General features: G+C 51.8%; 1 protein-coding gene across 16 annotated transcripts in view; it reads right to left on the minus strand.

The window, feature by feature from the left end:
- Positions 1-21,339, minus strand: part of Dnm2 (dynamin 2) — a 91,273-nt gene that overhangs the window by 43,428 nt on the left and 26,506 nt on the right. For all 16 annotated transcript variants that reach the window (XM_028872477.1, XM_028872476.1, XM_028872474.1 and 13 more), the window contains exons 2-5: positions 15,212-15,285; positions 6,190-6,339; positions 3,571-3,774; positions 669-767 (exon numbers count right to left, since the gene is read on the minus strand). In XM_028872477.1, the coding sequence (XP_028728310.1) occupies positions 669-767; positions 3,571-3,774; positions 6,190-6,339; positions 15,212-15,285 (527 nt within the window). The remainder of the gene's footprint in view (positions 1-668; positions 768-3,570; positions 3,775-6,189; positions 6,340-15,211; positions 15,286-21,339) is intronic.

Consider the following 21,339-nt stretch of genomic DNA (forward strand, 5'->3'; position numbering starts at 1 on the left):
CATTCCCTGCAGCCAAAACGTTTTCAAAAACGTTCTCAAAAATGTACACTGGAGGACAAATGGAGTCTGTGCCCCCTTCCTTCTACCTTTATGTGAATTCCAAACTCAGGTCAGGAGTGCTTTACCCACGCTGTCTTCAAACTCATGACCCTTCCACCGCAGGCTCTTGAATGTCGGACTGACAGGTGTGTGTCCACGCCTGGCTGTCCTCCAGTGTCTAAATGCCACCATCTACATGTTGGGAAGTGACAGCTTAGGGTCCTTCCATAAGTGGAATCAAGTAGTACGTGTCTCTGTTATGTTTGGTTTGTGCAGCTGGGGAATGACTCTTGTTCCTAGCATATGGTGGGCAATGGTTCTACCTAGGAAGGAGATTCATTCCTAGAACGTAAATTTATTTTTGAAAAAGCATTTTACATTTGTTTGTTGGAGACAAGGTCTCATGCAACCTAGGGTGGTATAGAACTTGCTACGTAGCCAAAGATGACCTAGAATTTCTGCTCCCCATCTCCACCTCCAGAGTGCTGGGATTATAGCATGCACCAAGGCTGGCTACCTACTTGCTTCCGAATGTTCCAGAAAACAGTTGTAATTCAAAACCACTATGTCCAGATGAGAATCTCAAAATACATACTCCTGTGGGCCCACCCCAGCCCTGCCCTGCATACCTCTTCTCAAGGGCAGTAGCTTGTTTTCCAGGACATCCCTGGCATCTGTGCCTTCATCCATCAGGTCCAGCTTGGTGATGACACCAATGGTCCGTAGGCCTGAAAGAGCCCAGAAATCAGAAGGGGTCATGAGGAAGGGCCCTGGGACCCACTGACAGGCTGCAAAACAAGGGACAAACTGTGTGTCACTTTGCCTGGACACCTGTTGGCAGTGTAAAATGACAATGACAGCCCCAATAATTGTCAAGGGACAAGTGCTTTCTCAATAAACACTGGCCAAGAATATAAGCGGGCCACAGCAGAACCAGAAAACATCATGGAAACTAGACTCTCCCCTGCCCATTCCCAACATCATACTTGAACCCGAGCAACTATTTCCAGGGCTCCTTGTTACCTAGCTCAAGTTCCACTCCAAGGACCCGCACCTGCCAGTCAGCGCACCACACAGCAAAGCCAGGCCCTAAGCCTACTGTGCTTCTCCACCCCTTAATCCCTGCAGCCAAAGTGTTTTAGCTTGGGGTCCTGGCCACAATTCACTGGGACAGTTTATAAGCTGAGCTCCCAAGCCAGGTGAGGATGATGAACTTCATGGACCATATTTGCTTTAGCATTCACAAGCCCTGGGTACCACCCTGGTGCCAGCTGAGCTGCAGAGCACTTGAAAAGGAGCCTGGGGCTCTTCCTAAGTACCCAATTATACTGGACTTGTTGGTGCACACCTGTAATCTCAGCACTTGGGAGGTGGAGGCAGGAGGATCAGGACTTTAAGGTCATCTTTACCTACACAGATTTTTAAGCCAATGTAGACTACACGAGGTCCAGCCTAAACAGGAACAACGGACACACCAGGAACCCAGGCACAGCCCGGATGCACACACGTGTTGTCTGTATGTACCACATGAGCAAGCACATCAGGAGCTAACGGAGGCCCACAGAAGACGGGGTGAACTTGGACGTCACAGGCGGCTGCATTAGCTGGTACTACTGTGAAGGGCACAGGCCACACCAGGAAAAGAAATGGGGGGCCTGCGGCATGGACTCCAATGGAAACACCCGTTGATGAGAACAGATCAGTGAGGCTAAGGAGTGGGTAGCTCGACAATGGGGCCTCCCCACAGAATGACACACTATCACTACCGTATAAAACAGGGCTGGGCACCTGCAATCTCAACACCTGGGAGCAGAGGCAGGTATCGAATACTGCCAGCACTACATTCTGGAACAATGACTGAAAAATAAACAAATAAAAAGCACAAAAACCAAAGCAACCACCACAAAACAGGGGCAGATTACAGACACACAAAAATAAGGAAGGCTGTCCCACTTTAAGAAGTAACAAAACAATTCACCCTACAGTGGTGGAGCACACCTTCAATCCCAGCACTCGGGAGGCAGAGGTCAGCCTGCTCTACAAAGAGAGTTTTAGAAGAGCCAGGGCTGTTACACAGAGAAACTCTGTCTTGAAAAATCAACCAAGCAAATAAATAAACAAACAAACAAACAAATAAAATGTAGCAGGAAGTCTTGACCCTCCTGCCTGCACCTCTGGAGTGCTAGTATCACAGGTGTGTGCCTGCACCCCTGGAGTGCTAGTATCACAGGTGTGCGCCTGCACCTCTGGAGTGCTAGTATCACAGGTGTGTGCCTGCACCCCTGGAGTGCTAGTATCACAGGTGTGCAGCACCACACCAGGTTCATGAAGGGCTGGGATTCTGTGTGCTAGCACACCACCAAATGAGCTATACTCCAGGCCCAGATGTTCCCATCTCCACAGAGAGGACTGAACACTGAAGACACATGTGTCTGGAGTTATAACTGTTCTGGGAGGGCGGCTGCTAAAGACTGGGTCTTAGTGATTTATATTTGCTAAGGCTTTTTAATTTTATTAGCTCATTTCCATTATTTTTATGAGTTTGAGTTTGGCGTGCATGTATGTCTGTGCATCACATGCGTGCCTGCTGCCTGCAGAGGTCAGAAGAGGGATCCAACATGTGGGTGCTGGAAACCAAATCCATGTCGTCTGCAAGAGCAGCAAGTGTTTTTTGGTTTGTTTTTTTTTTTCCTTTTTTAGACAAAGTTTCACTATGTAGCCCTGGCTGGCCTTGAACTCACAGGGATCCGCATGCCTCTGTCTATCAAGTTCTGGGATTAGAAGTGTGTGCCACCATTGCCTAGCAGAAAGTGCTCTTAACAGATGAGCCCTTGGTTCGAACCCAGATCCTCATTCATGCCGAGTTATACCCCCAACCCCTCCCTAGGCAATTCTACCACTGAGTAGTATCTGTAGACTAAGATCTGGATCTTAAATACCAGTCAAAGGCTCATGTGCTAAGCTATCTGCCTTTGAAGTGAGGTCTCCTTGAGGCTTTCTGTTCACTGGGTCCCATGTCCCTTTTCTTATTCTATTTTGTTCCCTGGATGTGAGGTGAGTGGGTTTGCTCCCATGTACACAGTGAAGTACTGTTTTCTCGGAGACCCAACAGCTTAGCACTTTCTGCTGGGCATGGTGGCACACCCTTTTAATCCCAGAACTTGATAGGCAGAGGCATGCGGATCCCTGTGAGTTCAAAGTCACCAACCACAACAGGAACCTCTGACACTGAGCCTAAATAACCCTGCATGCTCTTTAAAAGATGATGACTATGTCAGGGTGTTGGTCATAGTGATGGGAAGCTGACTACTAACTAAAGCCAGATCCCACCCTCCAGGGCTGGCAGAGTAGACCTCATTAATACTCAAGAAAGAGGGAATGTCTAGCTCTTTCAAGTGTTGCAAGGGATGCCCACCACACAGGGGACGCTGAATCCCAGGAGGCCTCTTTCTAACAGCCCTGTGCCAGAGTGCACACCAGGGGGGACTAGTACTCCTAGAGAGAGCTGCTGCCCTGGGGCTGGAGGGTCACCTTGGGGGTCCACCTCCTTGGCCAGCTTGAGGGCGTCTGAGTTGGCCAAGTCCATGTTGGCAGGTGTGACAGCAAGAATAAGGCTGCTTTCTCGGCTGATAAACTGCAGGATCATGTCCTTGATCTGGTACTCGATGTCTGGCGGCTGGTCCCCCACTGGCACCTTAGTGATTCCTGGGAGGTCGATGAGGGTCAAGTTCAACACTGAGGGTGAAATCAAGAGGCAAAAGTAGTCAGAGCCCAGGAAAGGGTTCGGAGCATACATACACAGTCCCTGGAGACCCAGTAGACATCAGCAAGTTCCTCAGGGGAGTCACAGTTGGGCCCACTCCTAACACTCCTACTACAACACACTTCTGTGTGTGCCTTTTGTGTTTGGTGGATGCCCTCATGAGCACATGCATGTGGAGGTCAGAGGTCACCCAGGTATTGCTCATCAGGCTTGCCAGTAGGTTCCTTTACCTGGTGAACTATCTTTTTTTTCCATTTTCCAAGACAGGGTTGCTCTGTGTATCCCTGGCTGTCCTGGAACCACTCTGTAGACCAGGCTGGCCTCAAACTCACAGAGATCCGCCTGCCTCTGCCTCCCGAGTGCTGGGATTAAAGGTGTGCGCCACCACCATCCAGCCTGGTGAACTATCTTGCTGGCTCCTACACTGTGTCTTTTGAGAAAGGGTCTCCTCACTGAGCCTAGGCTACCGACTGAGCTACACATCATCTGCCCAGTGTCCTGGTTCCAGGATTAAAGACACACTGTGCTGGGCTGTGCTGAGCTGTGCTGGGCTGTGCTGTGGCTGTGCGTGCTGTGCTGTGCGTGGCTGTGCTGTGCTGTGCTGTGCTGTGCGTGGCTGTGCTGTGCTGTGCTGTGCTGTGCGTGGCTGTGCTGTGCTGTGCTGTGCGTGGCTGGGCTGGGCTGGGCTGTGCGTGGCTGCTATGGGGAGAATGCAAGTCTTCATATGCGTGCAGCAAGCATTCTACTCACTGAGCCGCATCCCTTCCTGCCACACCTTCCCTGTTTTGAGGCAGAGCCTGGGTGTGTAGCCCAGACCGGCCTTGAACATACTATGGAGCTCCAGCTACAGGGCCAGGGTTGGAGCTCAGCTGGTAAAGGGCACACCTAGCATGCACAAAGCTCTGCATGCTGTTCCTAGCACCACATGAACCATGTCTGGGTGTGCACGTCTATAATCTAGCACTGGGGAGGTAGGAGCAGGTAGATGAGGAATTCAAGGTCTTCTGAACCATAAAAGGGGTTTGAGGCCAGTCCGGGCTACATGATATATTGTTTTAGAAAGAAACAAGGGAGGACGGGAGGAAGGAGAGGAAGGGAGGGAGGGAGAAGGGAGGAAGGGGGAGAGGGGAAGAGGGGGAATAAACAGGGCCAGTGAAGTAGCTCAGTGGGTAGATTCCTATCACCAAACCTGATGGCCTGAGAGCCATCCCTGGGCCCTACATGGTGGAAAAACTGACCCTTGCAAGCTGTCCTCCAGCCTCCATATGTGCGCCATATGATGTGAGAACACACACACACACACACAAAAGAAACTTTGAAGAAATATATATATATATATTTTTTGGTTTTTGGAGACAGGGTTTCTCTGTGTAGCTTTGCGCCTTCCTGGAGCTCACTTGGTAGCCCAGGCTGGCCTCGAACTCACAAGATCCGCCTGCTCTGCTCCGAGTGCGGATTAAAGCGTCGCACCAACGCCCGGCGAAGAAATATAAAAAATGAGTCAGACACATTTAATCCCAGCACTCAGGAGGCAGAGACAGGCGGATCTCTGTGAGTTCAAGGCCAGCCTGGGCTACCAAGTGAGTTCCAGGACAGCCAGGGCCACACAGAGAAACTCCTGTCTCAAAAAAACCACCCCAAAAAAAGTAGCTTAGTAGTTACCAACATTGGCCCTTTCAAAGGACCCGGGTGTAACTCCCATTCATAACCACCTGTAATTCCAGTTCCGTGGGATCTGACGCCCTCTTCTGACTTCCTCAGGTACTAGGAATATATATGGTATGTACACATACATTCAGGCAAAACACACATCAAGTAACATTTTTAAAAATTTTACATTTTGGGGCTGGAGAGATGGCTCAGAGGTTAAGAGCACTGGTGTTTCAGAGGTCCTTGTTCAATTCCAGCAACCACATGGTGGTCACAGCATCTGTACGAGATCTGTGCCTTTCTGGCTACAGGATACATGCTGTATACATAATAAATAAATAAATAAATCTTAAAAAAAAAATTTACATTTTACAAAGACGGAACCTTTTACAAAAAGTTCGCTGATGTTGGTTAGCATCCAACACAGTCTTTATGTCTTAGCCTACTGAGTGCTGGGATTACAGATGCACACACCACTATGCCTGGCTCGTTTTTATTCTAAGTGTGGTCCTGGGGATTGACTTCTTGCCTGCTGCACAACTGCCTGATCACGAGCCCCATTTTCAGCCCTAATTTTTGGCTTTTGTTTGAGATGGGGTCTTACTATGTCCTTGACCTTGCTCTTCCCAGAACTGAGGGTATAGGCATGTGCTTTTCTCAGATGCTTGAGAAGTGGGAAGATCCGCCTGGACAGGAGACTATCCCAGCTGCCCTCGGTCCCCGCCCAAGCCACCTACCATGTGGTGAGTAGACCCGCAGGTTGATGGGCACCGGGGAGATGCCTTTGTTGGTCCCCGTGACCCGGTCGGTCTCCGCTTCGATCTCCTGCCGGACTTCGTCAAAGTCTGTAAACTTTTTGGACTTGCAGTGCAAAAACTCGGCATATTCTGACACGGGAAGAAGACGTTCACGGTGAGAAGGGTGTGTACGGGGGAGGAGGATGCACAGAGCACGCCGTGTGCCAGGCAGAGAAAAATGAAACCACTTCAGTTCCCACAGAAACTTGAGGATCATGGCATTTGTTCTGTCTTTCATTTTATCAGGTTGGTTTATATTTTGAAACAGTCACACTATGTAGTTCTGGCCGTGAACTCAGACATCTGTCTGTCTTTGTTAGGATGAAAGGTGTATACCACCAGGCCTGACTGATTCTTCTTTTTAAATTGTGTGTGTGTGTGTGTGTGTGTGTGTGTGTGTGTGTGTGTGTGAAGTATTCATGCACACATGTGTGTGGTGGCCAGAGATTAAACTCGGATGTCCTTCCTCTGCTGCTCCCCACCTCACTTTTTGAGACAGTACCTCTAAATGGGGCCTAAGGCTTGAATTGGGCTAGACTGGCTGGTCATGTGACTGCAGCAACCCTTCCATCTCCACCACTGCGGGGACATGGTTACTAGTGTGCACCCCAACACCTGACCTTTACAAGGGTACTGAGGACAAACAGAGGTCCTCATACTTTGTGAAAAACTCTTTACTGACAGACTTTTTTCTTTTTGATAAAGGGATTCAGTCCCAGGTTAATTTGAAGCTCACTCATGGTCCAGGATGGGAAGAGCTAGGTACTGCAGCATGCACCTGTGGTTTAGGGACTTAAAAGGCTGAGGAAGAAGGATGATGAGATCAAGGACAAACTGGGCCACACAGGAGATACTGTCTGACAAACACAAAATAAGTAGGTGTTTGTGTTTGGACTGCAAGCATCAGCTGCCGGGCTGGGGTCTAAATGCCTGAATCTGCCAAGTAAAAGGCTGAGGAGGTGCCAACTCTCATTCTCACTCAGGCTGACACTGTGGGGCAGCAAGACCCCTGCAGGGAGAGGCCAGGATGAACACTGTGTGGAGCATCCGAGAATGAAAATCAAAAGAACCTGGCTGTCCAAATCACAAATGAAAGGGCAGGCTGCCTCAAAGAAGAGCAGTCTCAGGGAGCTTGGGACCAAAAGCCTGGGCTGAGAAGAGTCTCCACAGGTAGAGCTGGTCCAGCAGCTCAGCTGGCAGAACCCTTAGCAGGCATGCAGGAAGCCTGGGGGACCCCAGCACTGGACAAAGCAGTGTGGTAACAAAGACCTGTTATCCCAGATCCAGGGATGTGGAGGCAGAGGAATGAGGAATGGGAGACCAGCCTGGGCTACATGAGACCCTGTCTCAATAAAAACAAAGCACGTGGCCAGAGATGACTCAGAAGTTAAGAGTCTTTGGAATGCAAACATGAGGATGTAAACTTGGATCCCAGCACCTACACACCAACCAGGCATCCTCCAAATCAAATCCTGTAACCCCCAGCTCCAAAGGGGACAGGGAGAGGAGGCTCACTGGGGCTAGCTGGCCTCCAGCCTAGCAAAAACAAAAAAGTCCAGCATGGTGGCGCACACTTTTAATGCCAGCACTCAGAAGGTGTAGGCAGGAGAATCTCTGTGAGTTCAAGGCAGGCCAAGGTTATATTGTCTCAAACAAAATGAAACAAATAAACAAAAAGCAAGCCCCAGAGACCTTGCCTCAAAGAAACAGGTGGAGAGGGCTGAAGAGGACCCCGGACATCCTCCTCCTCTAGTCTCTGCACATGTGCAGGTGCACACCAGCACACACGTGTACACTCATGCACACACATACACAAACTCAATGCCCATTTCACAGACGTGCAGAGAGGACATCGAGCTGATCAAGCTCAGAGGTGGCACTGGGACTGGGTAGGTCAGACCACCTGACAGGGTTAGTGACTCTCAAACCAATGGTCTCAGCAGGACCAGGTCTGTATCTAGCATGGGTGCTGGCACCAAGGAGCGCGGCGAGTGAGGGTGTGGGCAGGAGGCTCTGGGACACTATCAGCTGACCCACTTCCCAAGGGCAGGCAGCCCTGCTCTGGCCTTCCAGGAGACAAGCGGAAACACTCTTCCTGCAGCTGCCACTAAAAATGGATCAGCTGCCCAGCCCCCACAGGACCGCAGTTCTCTTCCGGATCAAAGCTGTCAGCAAGTGTGAGATGGTGGCGGCGCCTGGTTTGGCTCCCCCCCACTCCCTGCAGGGCTTCCTGCCTGTCACTCTTCATCTCAGCCTTCTTTACCACCTGCACTACTCCAATGGGCTGAACCTGCAGCGCAGCAGCAGCAGCAGCAGCAGCAGCAGACCAGGTGTCCCGTGTTTGCTGCAGCTGTTAGCTTGACCAGCCCTAGAGGGCCCCTTGACCTGCAGCAAAGCAGACATCCTAACCAAATCTGTGTGAGGACAGGAAGAGTGGCAGCCAGCACCTCTGCATTTAGGGAGCAGAGGACCCCAAGGTGCAATATGGGAAGTGTTGGGGGAGAGGGCTCTGTCATCCCCTGTCCAGGGAGGGCATGCCACTCATATAAGGCACACAGCACCTCTGACAGGTCCTACCACAAATGCCTGCTTTAAGCTTGTCAGGGCAGCCAACACCTACAGGAGCAGTCAATAGCCAGAGGCAGGATCACGAGTTAGAGGACAGCCTGGGCTACACATGAAGCCGTGCCTTAAAAAGAACCTCTCAAGGCTGAGGACGCAGTCAGTGAGGAGCTTACAATGTGAACATGAGGGCCTGCATGGGATTCACAGAACTCACATTAATAAGACAAGTGTGGTAGCGCATGCTTGTCAGCCCAGTGCTGGGCAGGCACAGACAGGCCTCGCTGGACAAAGAGACTTAGTCCAAGGCAAAGAGAGACTCTGCCTCAAAAAAGCTGCCCTTTAATGCACATGCTCAAATGTTCAAAGAGTGTGCTGGATGCCTTAAGGCCGAGCTGCCTGCCAGTTGTCCTCAGCAGTCCAGACCACGCCTCTAAGTCACGGCCAGCTCTGCCTATCCTGGTCCCCATGTTCCTCTGGTCTCTGGGCCAACACCGCAGTGTTCTGACAACCACACATCCACTGGCAGCAGAGTGCATTTCCCCAGGCCCTGCCCTGCACAGTGACCCAGACAGGCTCTCCCAAAGGTGGGCCTGGGTTGGCAGCCACACTGCTCACCCTGGTGGGCCAGCCAGTCTTCCTGGCAGAATTGCCAGCGGCAGCCTCACTGTGTGCCCGGGGAACAAACTGGGAGGGTCTCTAAAGAGCTCTCCACCTGCCTGGACGTGGCTATAAACCAAAGGGTTGGGTGTGGGTCACTACACTCGCCAGCACCCGCTTCTGCTTCCTAAGCATGTATGTAGGTGTTGGAAGATGAAAGCAGTGAGACTTCATCCACAGCCTGGCAAAAAGCAATGCCATCTTGGCCAGCTCCTGATGCCCAGGACCACAAGATCTGCCTTCTTCAGGTCTGGCATTGGCATGCATGTCTGGACAAAAACGCCTGGGGGCTCAGACACACTTTGGAGACCCCCAGATATATCCAACAACGAAACAGGATCTGTCAACCTGTAGGAGCCTAGGTGAGGTACTAAGTTCCAGTCTCAAACAAACCAGCAGGAGGCTGGAGCTTGCTCAGTAATCAAGAGTGAGTGCTGTTCCTGAAGAGGACTGTGTTTGGTTCTTAGCACCCACGTCAGGAAGCTCACACCTAAAACTCCAGCTCCAAAGGATACAGCACCTCTGAATTCTACAGGCATCTACATACATACATAAATACATACACACACACACACAACACACACACACACACACACACACACACTAAATTCATAGATCTAAAAAAATAGGAGTGGGAATAAAATGCAGTTTGGTAGAAAGCCTTTTGACCCCGGCACCACATAAACCCTATGTGGTGGAGCACTCCTATAACTCCAGCACTAGGGAGGTAGAGACAGGAGGATCAGGAGTTCAAGGTCACTTGCAGCTATACGTGAGTTTGAGGCTGTGCTACTCTGCCTCAAAAATAAAACAAACAAAAAACCCCAGGATTCGTGCATGCATGAGTCTCCAAGTCTTAGGAGCATTAGTACACATTTACTATTCCTATTCAGCCTACAGCTCCTCTGGGTTTGAGATAAACAGGGGCTTGTATAAGATACACTGTTTTGTTTTGTTTTAAGATTTATTTATTTACTATGTATACAGCATGTATGACTGCAGGCCAGAAGAGGGCACCAGATCTCAATACAGATGGTTGTGAGCCACCAAGTGGTTGCTGGGAATTGAACTCAGAACCTCTGGAAGAGCAGTCAGTGCTCTTAACCTCTGAGCCATCTCTCCAGCCCGAAGATACACTGTTACTCCAAAGCAGTCATCATTCCAACTAGCCCCCCAACTTGAACCACACCTGCTCCAGACTTTTTTTTCTTAGACCCAGAAGCACCCCAAAGTATGTCCTGATGGCCACCCACGCCTGTACAGATGGAAGCCACAGGTTTGGAAAAGGGCCTCCATGGCCGAACAGCCCAGGGAAGGGAAGGAGGTCCTGGGTAGGAAATGGTGAACAGCTCCATTCATTCTCCAGTCCTAGCCCATGCAGCTGGAGCACTGATGAAGGATCTAAGGCCCAAGGCTGGGTGTCAGGCAAGAACGGACAGCCAAGTATTTCAGCATCCCCCTGCCTCAGCGTATCTCCCATCTTAGTGAGGAAGAGACGTAGGGAGAACACAGCCAGACATGGTGAGGCATGCCTGTATCCCACTACATGGGAGATCAGAATTCAAGGCTAGCTTCAGATAGAAGCAAATTCAAGGCCAGCTTGAACTACACGAGATTCCGTCTCAAACAAAACTCAATTTGACTCAAGAAAGTACAGTTTTGTCTAAAAAGTGACTCCATGGAACATGGTGAGGGCCAGAGGTGGGAACACATGAGCTTGAGGGGCGGTGAGGAGGCATGGCTGTCTCTGGGGAACAAGAGGGGCTGGGTTCTGCTAGGGACTGGCCGTGTCTTGACATCTCTTTTCTGGCCCAGTGATCACAGACCAAAGTCAGGGTGAAGGCTGGGGATGGAAGAGAAACCCCACCCTCACCCCCAGAGTTTAGCAGGATGATTCTGAGTGAGGAGAGGATTCACTCGTGGGCCACTAGGCTCCCTGGAACTTGTGGTCTTAGGTAATTTTTAAACAGTACTAGCTTCTAGTCATGGCTCAGTAAACCAGCCTGAACAAAAAGCCACAAGGCACTTGGGTGTCTGAAGTTCTAACGGGGAGGACCCTGGTCTGGCCTCACGAGGCATATCTTTACAGTCCTGAACCTCGAAGGAGCAGCAGCCACTGAGGTACAGAAGGACACTGGTCTGTCCAAATCCCTGGCTCTGCAGCCAGCATCAATGTGAGGAATTTGTAATCTCTAGGGCTCGCCTATCCGTCTCCTACCTCTCCACCTCCACTCCCAGTTCTGCACTCATTACTGCTAGGACCTAGAATGTGCTCCAGGGGTCCCTGGCCCAGGGTAGATCTGAAGCCTGATCTGCTCTCTAACCAGCCCAGCGATACCCTCTTCAGCCAGCTGAGAATAGGAAATGCAGTCTACAGCATTACCAAGGCCCAGCACAGTATGAGCATCTACCTGAAGCAAGGAGACTGGCAATGCCACTATTAGGCAAAGGGTGGGGGCATTCAAGCTTAGGGGACTCAGGATAGGAAAATCCTGAGACACACCTGTCCACCCAGCCCAGGAGATCCAGCTCTGTCCCATCTCTACAAACTGTCCCCCTGCCCCAAGCAGCCATGCCTAGTGACCTGCTCCAGCCTCCTCCCACATGCCTGGTCATATCCCCAAAAGCAGCTCCATCAAGGATCTAAGTAGTAGTAATCCTTCGTGGCCTCAGGCAAGAGGTGGGAAAGTCTGGGGTCCCTGCAAGAGGGAGAAAGGTCAGGGACTGTTCTGACCTTTATGAAGGTCAGCTTTGGCCAGGTGTCCTCAGCTCAATGGTTCCTTTCATGGGCTTTTCCCCAAGACTACCCAGACCCAGAGAATCTCAGACTTCCAGCAGACTTTGGCAGCCCAGGAACTTCTACACACCAGATCTGCTAGGCACCAGCACCCCCTCTTCCCTGCACATGCCAGTCAGGCCTTGAGGTGTGCTGTTCTAGCTACTCAGGAGGCTGCAAATGGAAGATCAAACGCTTAAGGCCCACCTGGAATACAGTTCAAAGCCTGCCTGCCTACAAAGTGAGACTCTGTCTCAAAATAAAGAGTTAAACAATGCCGTTGGAGGGAGCTATAGCTCAGGGGGTGCTCTTCTAGTGTGCACAAGGTCTTAGCCCCATCCCCAACCCCCTAAACCAGGCATGGTGGTGCATATCTATAATCCCAGCATTTGGCAGGAAGGCCAGGAGCTCAAGATCATCCCCAGACACCAGTGGAGACCAGCCTGAGCTAGCAATTCTAAACAAGCAAATCAAGAGGGCGAGGGATGCAGCTCAGAGCACTTGCCCAGCACACCCAAAGCCTTAGGAGCGCTCCGCAGGACGGGAAACGTGCCAGCAGCAGTTCCACGTCAGCTCCTGAGAGAGGCCTAAAGACTCACCCTCCCTGTCACCTGCCCTCTCCCCAGCTCCTTTTCCCTGGGAGCACAGGGTGGCACTCACTCTCTGGGCCCGCCTGCGGTGAACTGTGAGTGCCCCATGGACCACTACTGGTGGCAGCCTCTATGGCAAAAGCAATGGCCTTCCAAAGTAGGGGTCAGCTGATGTGCTGTCCCAACAAACGTCCCTAGACAGTCTAACAATAGCGAGCATACAACTACAGTAAATGGGCAAGAGAGATGACTCAGCAGGGGAAGACACCATCCTGACAACCTGAGCTGGACGCAGGGACCCACAGAGCAGAAGGACAGAACTGACTTCTGCAAAGTTGTCTTCTGATCTCCATACACAAGCACGTGCGCACTTACACACACACACACACACACACACACACACACACACACACACACACACACACAGAAGATAAATAAAAAACAGGGCTAGAGAGACGAATCCACGGTTAAGAGCATACTCTGACCTTACAGGACCCAAGTTTGGTTCCTAGGACCCAGGTAAGGTGGCTCAGGACCACCTGAGCTCCAGGAGATCTGGTGGCTTCAGACCTCTGTTTGTACCTGCACTCACATGCACATGCACACACACAGACACACATGCATACACATAATTTAACAAATAAAATAAGGGGCTGGCCGGGCGGTGGTGGCGCACACCTTTAATCCCAGCACTCGGGAGGCAGAGGCAGGAGGATCTCTGTGAGTTCGAGGCTAGCCTGGTCTACAGAGTGAGATCCAGGACAGGCACCAAGACTACACAGAGAAAGCCTGTCTCAGAAAACAAAAACAAAAACAAAAAAAGAAAAGAAAAGAAAAAAGAAGGGGCTGAAGAGATGGCTCAGAGGTTAAGAGCACTGGGTCTGATTCCCAGCACCCAAGCAGTGGTTCATAGTGCCTGTAACTCCTGTTCTGGGGGATCTGATGCCTTCTTCTCACCTTCACAGCGACCAGGTACACATGTAGTGAACAGACATATATGCAGGTAAAATATTCACACAATTAAAAATAAAGATACAAAAAATGTTTAAATAAATAAAGTAAATCAAACTACAGACTACAGTAAAGCGTGGCGGCTCACCTAGTAAGTCATCCTAGCACTCATGTCCAAGAGATCTGGGGCCAGCCTGGGTACCAGCTGTCCAAACAAGCAACCAAACAGCTAGCACTGTTCATCCAGGGCCTGGCACATGACTAACTTGCCTTCCCATTTTCTTCACCCTGCAGGCAGGGTGCCCACAAAGGAAGCCAGTACAGGAACCTGTGAAGGCTTGCTCCCTTCCCTGCTTACCCAGGCAGGCTTTTCCCAGGGTAGCCAGGGACCAGAAGCAGCAACAGTGCCAGCTGGTACCCCATGAAAAAGTGCATATGGGGATTCCTGAAGGGCAAGGAGACAAACATAGAAGAGCTGCCCAGGGCCTTTCCCAGGACGGCTGACTGGAAGCCCAATGCAAGAGCAGCAGCCCACCCTATCATGCATGAAGCAAAGCCCGCAAAGGGCACTGTGCACCAAACCACCAGGTCTCAGTGCAGCCTCTCCTCCAAGCCGGCCTGGTAGAATCAGGGTGAAGGAAAACAGCAGGGCTTTGGAAGGCAGGGTGAGGGTGGGGGTGGGGGCTGTCAGGTCATGTTGGACTGGCTGGGGATTTCAAGCCAGCAGCCCACTAGAAATGCAGGGAGCCTGGCTATGCTTCAGTTTTCAGTGGAAGGGCATGTTGGGAAACAACTGGAAGCATGAGACCATGGGCTAGGCCTCAAATGCCAGGCACACTAGTTCTTTTAATTGGGTCTGGTCTGTGTCTGCACACAAAGTATAAGGAAATGATTTTAGTTGAAATGCAAGACTTCTTTACAAAAAAAAAAAAAAAAAAGATTCAGAAAGTAACTATGGCACTTGGTGGCCTGGTCCTGGTTAGGAACTCCGGGCTGCAGCTGGGGTGTTCACTGAGCTGATTTTCAGCTTCCCTGTACATGTGGGACCTTCAAATCCAAACCTAAACAACACAAGAGCTCTGATTTCTCCTTAGGCCCCAATACCCTCAGGGGACCAAGTCCATTTCTACATCCAGATATGGCCTCCTCGTAGTACTTGTTTGTTGGTGTCTGGAGACAGGGTCTTAGTAGTCCAGGATGGTCTTGAACTCTCGTGCAGCACAGGGTGACCTTGAGCTTCTGACCCTTCTGCTCGGATCACAAGCTTGCACCACCATGCCAGCTGATGCTATGCTGGGGATGGAATCAGGGTTTCCCATGTGTCGGGCAAGCGGTCTGTGAACTAGGCTGCCTCCGTATCCCTTACTTGTTTGTTATTTTGATTTTTTCTTGGGTTTTGTTTTGAAGTTTCTACTTCTCATACCTGTTTTAGAAAAGATGAGCTGCAGAATGAGAGGCCTCCGGGTGACAATTCCTGATCCTCGTGGAAGGAAGTCCCTGGGAGAAGAGAAAGCAGCAGAAGTGACTCCCCGTCCTGCTAGAAGGGCAGGACACGTGAGCACAGGCAGTGCAACTGTCTGCAAACCTCAGCCAACACACCAACCCAGCCGCTCCCCACCCCAGGCTAGAGAGGGTCTGGAGGCTGAGGACACAGAGCCCTGTGCCCAGGGCTGTTCTGGTGCTCTAGCACTTCCACTAGCCCCTCTTTATATTGTATTCAGACAACGTTCCCTATGGCAAAGACAGGTCAGCTGAGCTAAAACAGCCAACCACCAGCAACCCAGGGCACTGAAGACTGAGGCAGGTAGATGGGACTCCACAGCAAGATGCTGTCTCAGACTAAAACAAGGGCTGAAAGGTGGCTCAGTAGCTAGTGTTTGCCCAGCATGCAGGAGGCTCTGGGGTGGATTCCCACTGAAGGAAATGGAGATGGTGGCTAATGTCTGTACCAGCACATTGGGAGGCAAAAGCATCCCGAGTTAGGTAACCATCAGCACTGTCAAATGGCTGGTCCATAGTTCTGTCTGTCTGGTGAATGGACATCTGTGTGGCCTGCCTCGTGGAGGCAGAAATGAGTGCAGCTGTCCTGGAGACCCCATGCACACCCTTTCCAGGCACATGGCCCAGGCTAAGCTGGTACATAATGAATGGACTTGAACCTCAACAGCCAGAGCTGTCTCTTGCGATCAGATCAGGGCAGAGGCTTCTTTCGGAGAAACAGACAGGAAGATACAAGACGGAACTTTCTGGGGTGGCAAAAATGTCTTCAATGCTGATCTGTCCAGCGATCAGCAGTTTTTTTTTTTTTTTTTTTTTTATTTAAGTTATCAGAACAATCAGGGTGTGTATTTAAGATCTATATTTTACTGTATCTACATTATATCTCAGGAAAGGTCACCAGCAGGGCATGAGAGGCAGAAGGATCAAAAGTTCATGACCAGGCTCAGCTATATAGAGAGCTCAAGGCCAGCCTGAGCTATAGGTAACCATCTGGAAAAACAAAACGACTCAGATCTAAAGAATTTGCAGAGCAATACAGGATGGCAGCATACTTGCATGGTGTGTGCGAAACCCCAGATTCAGTCCTTTACACAGCACAAAAAGAACTTGGGTTGCGTGGCTTCCAGAGCCCCACGTGGGAATTCTGCTGGGGAGGAGGGAAACTCAGCAGTGGGAGGATCAGAATGTCAAGGTCGTCTTTGGCCAGCCTGAGCTACATCAACTGGAGCTAGAGCTCAGCATCACTGCACCTGCCTAGCACGCGCAGCTAAGGGGCTCATCACCAGCACTGTAACAGAAGGAATTCAAGATAGGAGAGGAGGGTGACGGTGCTTGCCAGCAAGGCTGATGAATGAACTTAATGCCTAGGACTGGCATGGTGAAGGGAGCGCCAACTCATAAGTGGTCTTCTGACCTCCACACGTGACCATGACACACAGGAGCACACACAGATGCACACGTGCATACACACAATAAATCAATGAAATGTAGCCTGTTAAGTGATTTACAGAGTAAGTTAAACAAAATCTCCACAACTCAGCAAAGGGGCTAGTCCATACCGACGACAGTCCATCCAGAGGCACAGGAAGCCAGACACATAAAAGAAAAAGAGCCTTTTATCGTCTCACAAGGAACTTCCTCCTGGGTGGACCAAACTGGGAGGATTTGTTTTGATATTAAAGAAAACACAAATGAACTACAACAGAGCCCATGGAGCTGGCTCCACACCAAGGAGTCACCAACTGTCTTCAACGTTGCTGACTGCTGACTGTGTCACAGGGTGCTGACTGCAAAGGGACTTTGTGAAGATAGCTATGGTCAATGTGGTCAAGGTCAGACCTGCCTACACAGTGAGTTATGGGCCAGCCTCAGCTATCTGAGACTAGTTAAATACATCCATAGGTATTGTGGAGCAGTCCCTATGGTGTGACCAGGGAGGAACAGAGCACTTTGCATGGATGATAAGATCCTGCCAGATGACTCAATGCCCCATCTCACGGAACTGAGTGAAGCAGAGACTAGGCCTTGCCTAAGGCTGCAGTGCATCAGCAAAGGCAGCAACCTAGACCGAATCACATGAGGTCCACCTGAAGACTCTGACCACCGGGTCCCAGAATCTCAGTCCCTCCTCACGGTGCAGCCTCTCAGTGGGGGAGTCTACCACTGAGCCACACCCCCTGCCCCCGGGACCAGTAACCACTGCATGTGTCACAGTGGCATTACTGAGGGTATCTGAGGGATAAGACACCCTGAGGACAATGGTGACACCTCAGACAAGGGACACAGAGAGTTTCAAATGTGATGCCCTGGATAAGCTCTAGTTCTCCCCAAGAAAAGGCTGGAGCCTTGGTGGCCAATAGGGAGGGCAACAAGAAGGCAGAGCCAGAGGAGGAAGAGGAAGTAGACGGCCAGTCATGTCACAGGCCAGACTGCGAGCTAGCAGCCAGGGCTGTTCCTACATGCCTTGGAACTGAGTACGCAGCACCCCGTGTGGCTGGACAGCCCCAAGGCTACCCACTGTAAACCCTCAGGGTTGGTGCAGAAAGGTCTGGTCAAGATGATCCCATGGGCTAGTGAAACGGCCAAGGAGATAAGGGCATCTGCTGCTAAACCTGGGTTTCACATGGTGGAAGGACAGAACTGCCTCTGAAAAGTTGTCCTCTGGCCTCCACCTGCATGTCATGCCAAGTACACCACCACCACCACCACCACCACCACCACCACCACCACCACCACCACCACCACACCAACCTGCATGTCATGTCAAGTACCCCCACCACCACTACCACCTGCATGTCACGTCAAGTCACCAACAGTAAGTAAGTAAATAAATGTGCTTTAGATTTTTTCCCTTTTTTCTGGAGTTGGAGCGATGGCTCAGTGGCTAAGAGCCCTGGCTGTTCTTCCAGAGGACCCTGGTTCAATTCCCAGCACCTACATGGTGGTTCACAACCATCTCTAACTCCAGTCTCAGGGGATCCCACACCCTCACTGACCTAAGCACCAGGCACACATAGGTAGTAAGTACACAGATACACACACAGGCAAACACTCACACACATAAAAAATAATCTTTGAAAAAAAGGAGGGGTGTTTCCTGGGCAGAGCAGCAGAATACACCCTGCAGGCCTCCTAAGCAGTTCTCCCACAAATGCCAACTGCCCACAGCTGGCAATGGAGATGGCCTTGGCTTCATCCAGTTCTTCTTCCCCAGGCCTCCCGCCTCCCAAGGCACGAGTCCCTCTCTCTGCTGTTGCTATGGCATTTCCTGTGTGCTCTGGCTGCCCTAGCATTCCAGTTTCTCACTTACCAGTTCTGTGCTATGTGACTTGGGGTCACTCTCAGGTCTGGGTTTCCTGGTCAGTAAAACTCTGCCAACTGTGGGGGATGGCAACAAATATATGGGGAATGGGGAGACTCGGGCTCAAAGACACCCACAACTCTATATCTAAGCGCAGGATCAGCTCCCCAGGCTAGGCTCCACTCTTCTGTTTCTCTAGGCCTAGTACAGCGACAGAACATGATCAGTTTAGTCAGTGTAAAGTGTGACATCATTTCCACTGTCAGACGGAGCTCTCCCCCTTCTGTTTCTTTCCTTTCTCCTTTTTCTATTGGCACAGGGACTCTTGTAGCCCAGGCTAGCCTCAAGCTCTATGTAGTAGAGGATGGCCTTGAACTCCTGATCTTCCTGTCTCTACCTCCCAGTGCTAGGATTACAGGTATGCCACCATGCCTGGTTTATGTGGTGCTGACAGACCCCAGGGCTTTGTGCACGCTAGTCCAGCATTCTACTGACTGAGCCACAGCCCAACCCCTCACCCCACATGGACTTCTAATAACAGACCTCCAGAGAGCTCCCTCACAAAAGGGTTGGCCCTTTGTCGCTGCCAATCCAATCTCGGTCTATCTAGGTCCCCCAGTGGCCCTCTGAACCCTTGACCTTTGCAGGGGTTGTTCCTTCTGCCAGGTACCCTTCCCTGGGCAACTGCCCACCTACCCATGGGCAGAGGCTAGAGCTTGAGCCCACCCTTCATTCCCACTGCCACCAACTCGGCCTGGGCCAGCGCACAAACAGCAGCTATAATCCGTGTGTGCTGAGAGGACAGACGGCCGTGCAAGGGCTCCTGGGCCACACGTCTCTGTGGGCTGTATTAGGCCCTCTCTGGGCAGTGGCTCGGTTCCCTGTGGGATAAAAGGCCATCCCCTGTCCACAGGACTAATGACAGGGACCTGTGAAGAGCTTCTCCCCCTGGGAGCCTTCGTAGGGCTCTAAGCCTTATGGCTCCCTGAAGAGGGAAAAGAGCTCCTGGGTGGGGACAGGAAGACAGCACAAGGGCAGGTTGTTTACTTTCTTGTGTAGAGAGCTTGGCTTCGCCCTGAGGAGAGGGTGGGAAACCAAACACAAGCAGGAAAGGTTGAGCCAGCCCAACATCACTGCAGTAGCCTGGCTTCTGGCAGGATGTAGGCAAAGGCCCTGGGTGGAGACCCCTCACCCTCATTCCCAAGACCTAGGAGCCTGGAGCTACTAGATTAGAGGTCAAACCAGATCAGATCCACCTTCTCTCCCTCAGCAAGCTGATTAGGGCCTCTGGTGGGGGGGGGGGGTCTCCCGCCTTCCTATGGCCCACTAAGTTCTGCATGACCCACTCCTACCAACTCTTCCCCTCTCTGCCAACACAGACCTCCACGTTCACCACCACCACCACGGCCACCACCACCACCACGGCCACCACCACCACCATGGCCAGGCCCACTTCCACCTATCAGGAGCCTTCTTCCTGTAGGACTCCCAGACCTGACTCCACCTAAGCTGTTTCCTGCCCTGACCATGCTCCCTACCCCCCACCTGCCCCAACCATGCTCCCTACCCCCCACCTGCCCCACCATGCTCCCTACCCCCACCTGCCCCGACCATGCTCCCTACCCCCCACCTGCCCCACCATGCTCCCTACCCCCCACCTGCCCACCATGCTCCCTACCCCCCACCTGCCCCACCATGCTCCCTACCCCCACCTGCCCCACCATGCTCCCTACCCCCCACCTGCCCCACCATGCTCCCTACCCCCACCTGCCCCGACCATGCTCCCTACCCCCCACCTGCCCCGACCATGCTCCCTACCCCCCACCTGTCCCGACCATGCTCCCTACCCCCCACCTGCCCGACCATGCTCCCTACCCCCACCTGCCCCACCATGCTCCCTACCCCCACCTGCCCCGACCATGCTCCCTACACCTACCATGCCCCACCCCCACCTGCCCCACCATGCTCCCTACCCCCCACCTGCCCCGACCATGCTCCCTACCCCCCACCTGCCCCGACCATGCTCCCATCCCAGCAGCAGCCACTCCATGGTTAGATCCAAACTCAGCTCTCCTCCCCCAATCTCTCCACCCAGAGTTGGGCACACAACAGGTACAACATCACAGACCAGACTGAGCTCAGGTGGGGGGGGGGGGCGGTGACCTGGCGCCTGCTTGGCCCTGTGAGCTCAGGCCTGGTGCTGCTGGCCTCCCAGCTTCTGCCCAGCAGTCCCTCCCCAGCCAGGAATCCGGCAGGACTCAAATCAGTCCCGCCCTTGGCACTCGGGCCGAGTGTCACCTGCTTGTGCTCATATCTGAGGACCAGCTTGGGCGGGGAGCAGGAGCAGGAAATAGGGTGACTTGAGAGCTGTGTCTCTGGGACTTTCCAAGGCCCAGATGTAATCCTGTCCTTGGATTACTTCAAGAACCTTTCTGGACAATCTGGTGAGTTGAGAGTCCTCTGACTGCCTCAGTTTCTTCATTGACACCCACCTCGAGGAGAGTCTCAGTTACAAAGTTCTTGCCATGTACCCCACAATACGGCATTCTTGGGGTAGGGAGATGCCTTGGTCAGTAAAAGGAGGACCCAGGTGTGGGTCCCCAGCCCCACACAAGCCAAGCAATGGTTTACAGCTGCAATCCCAGCACTTGGGAGGTGGGGACAGAAAGAGCCCTGGCTCATGGGCTCACTGGCCAACCAGTCTAGCCCAAACTGATAAATCCCAGGTTCAGTAAAAGACTCTAGTCTCA

The sequence above is a fragment of the Peromyscus leucopus genome, chromosome 7, assembly GCF_004664715.2.
Source record: "Peromyscus leucopus breed LL Stock chromosome 7, UCI_PerLeu_2.1, whole genome shotgun sequence".
Classification (NCBI taxonomy): Eukaryota; Metazoa; Chordata; class Mammalia; order Rodentia; family Cricetidae; genus Peromyscus; species Peromyscus leucopus.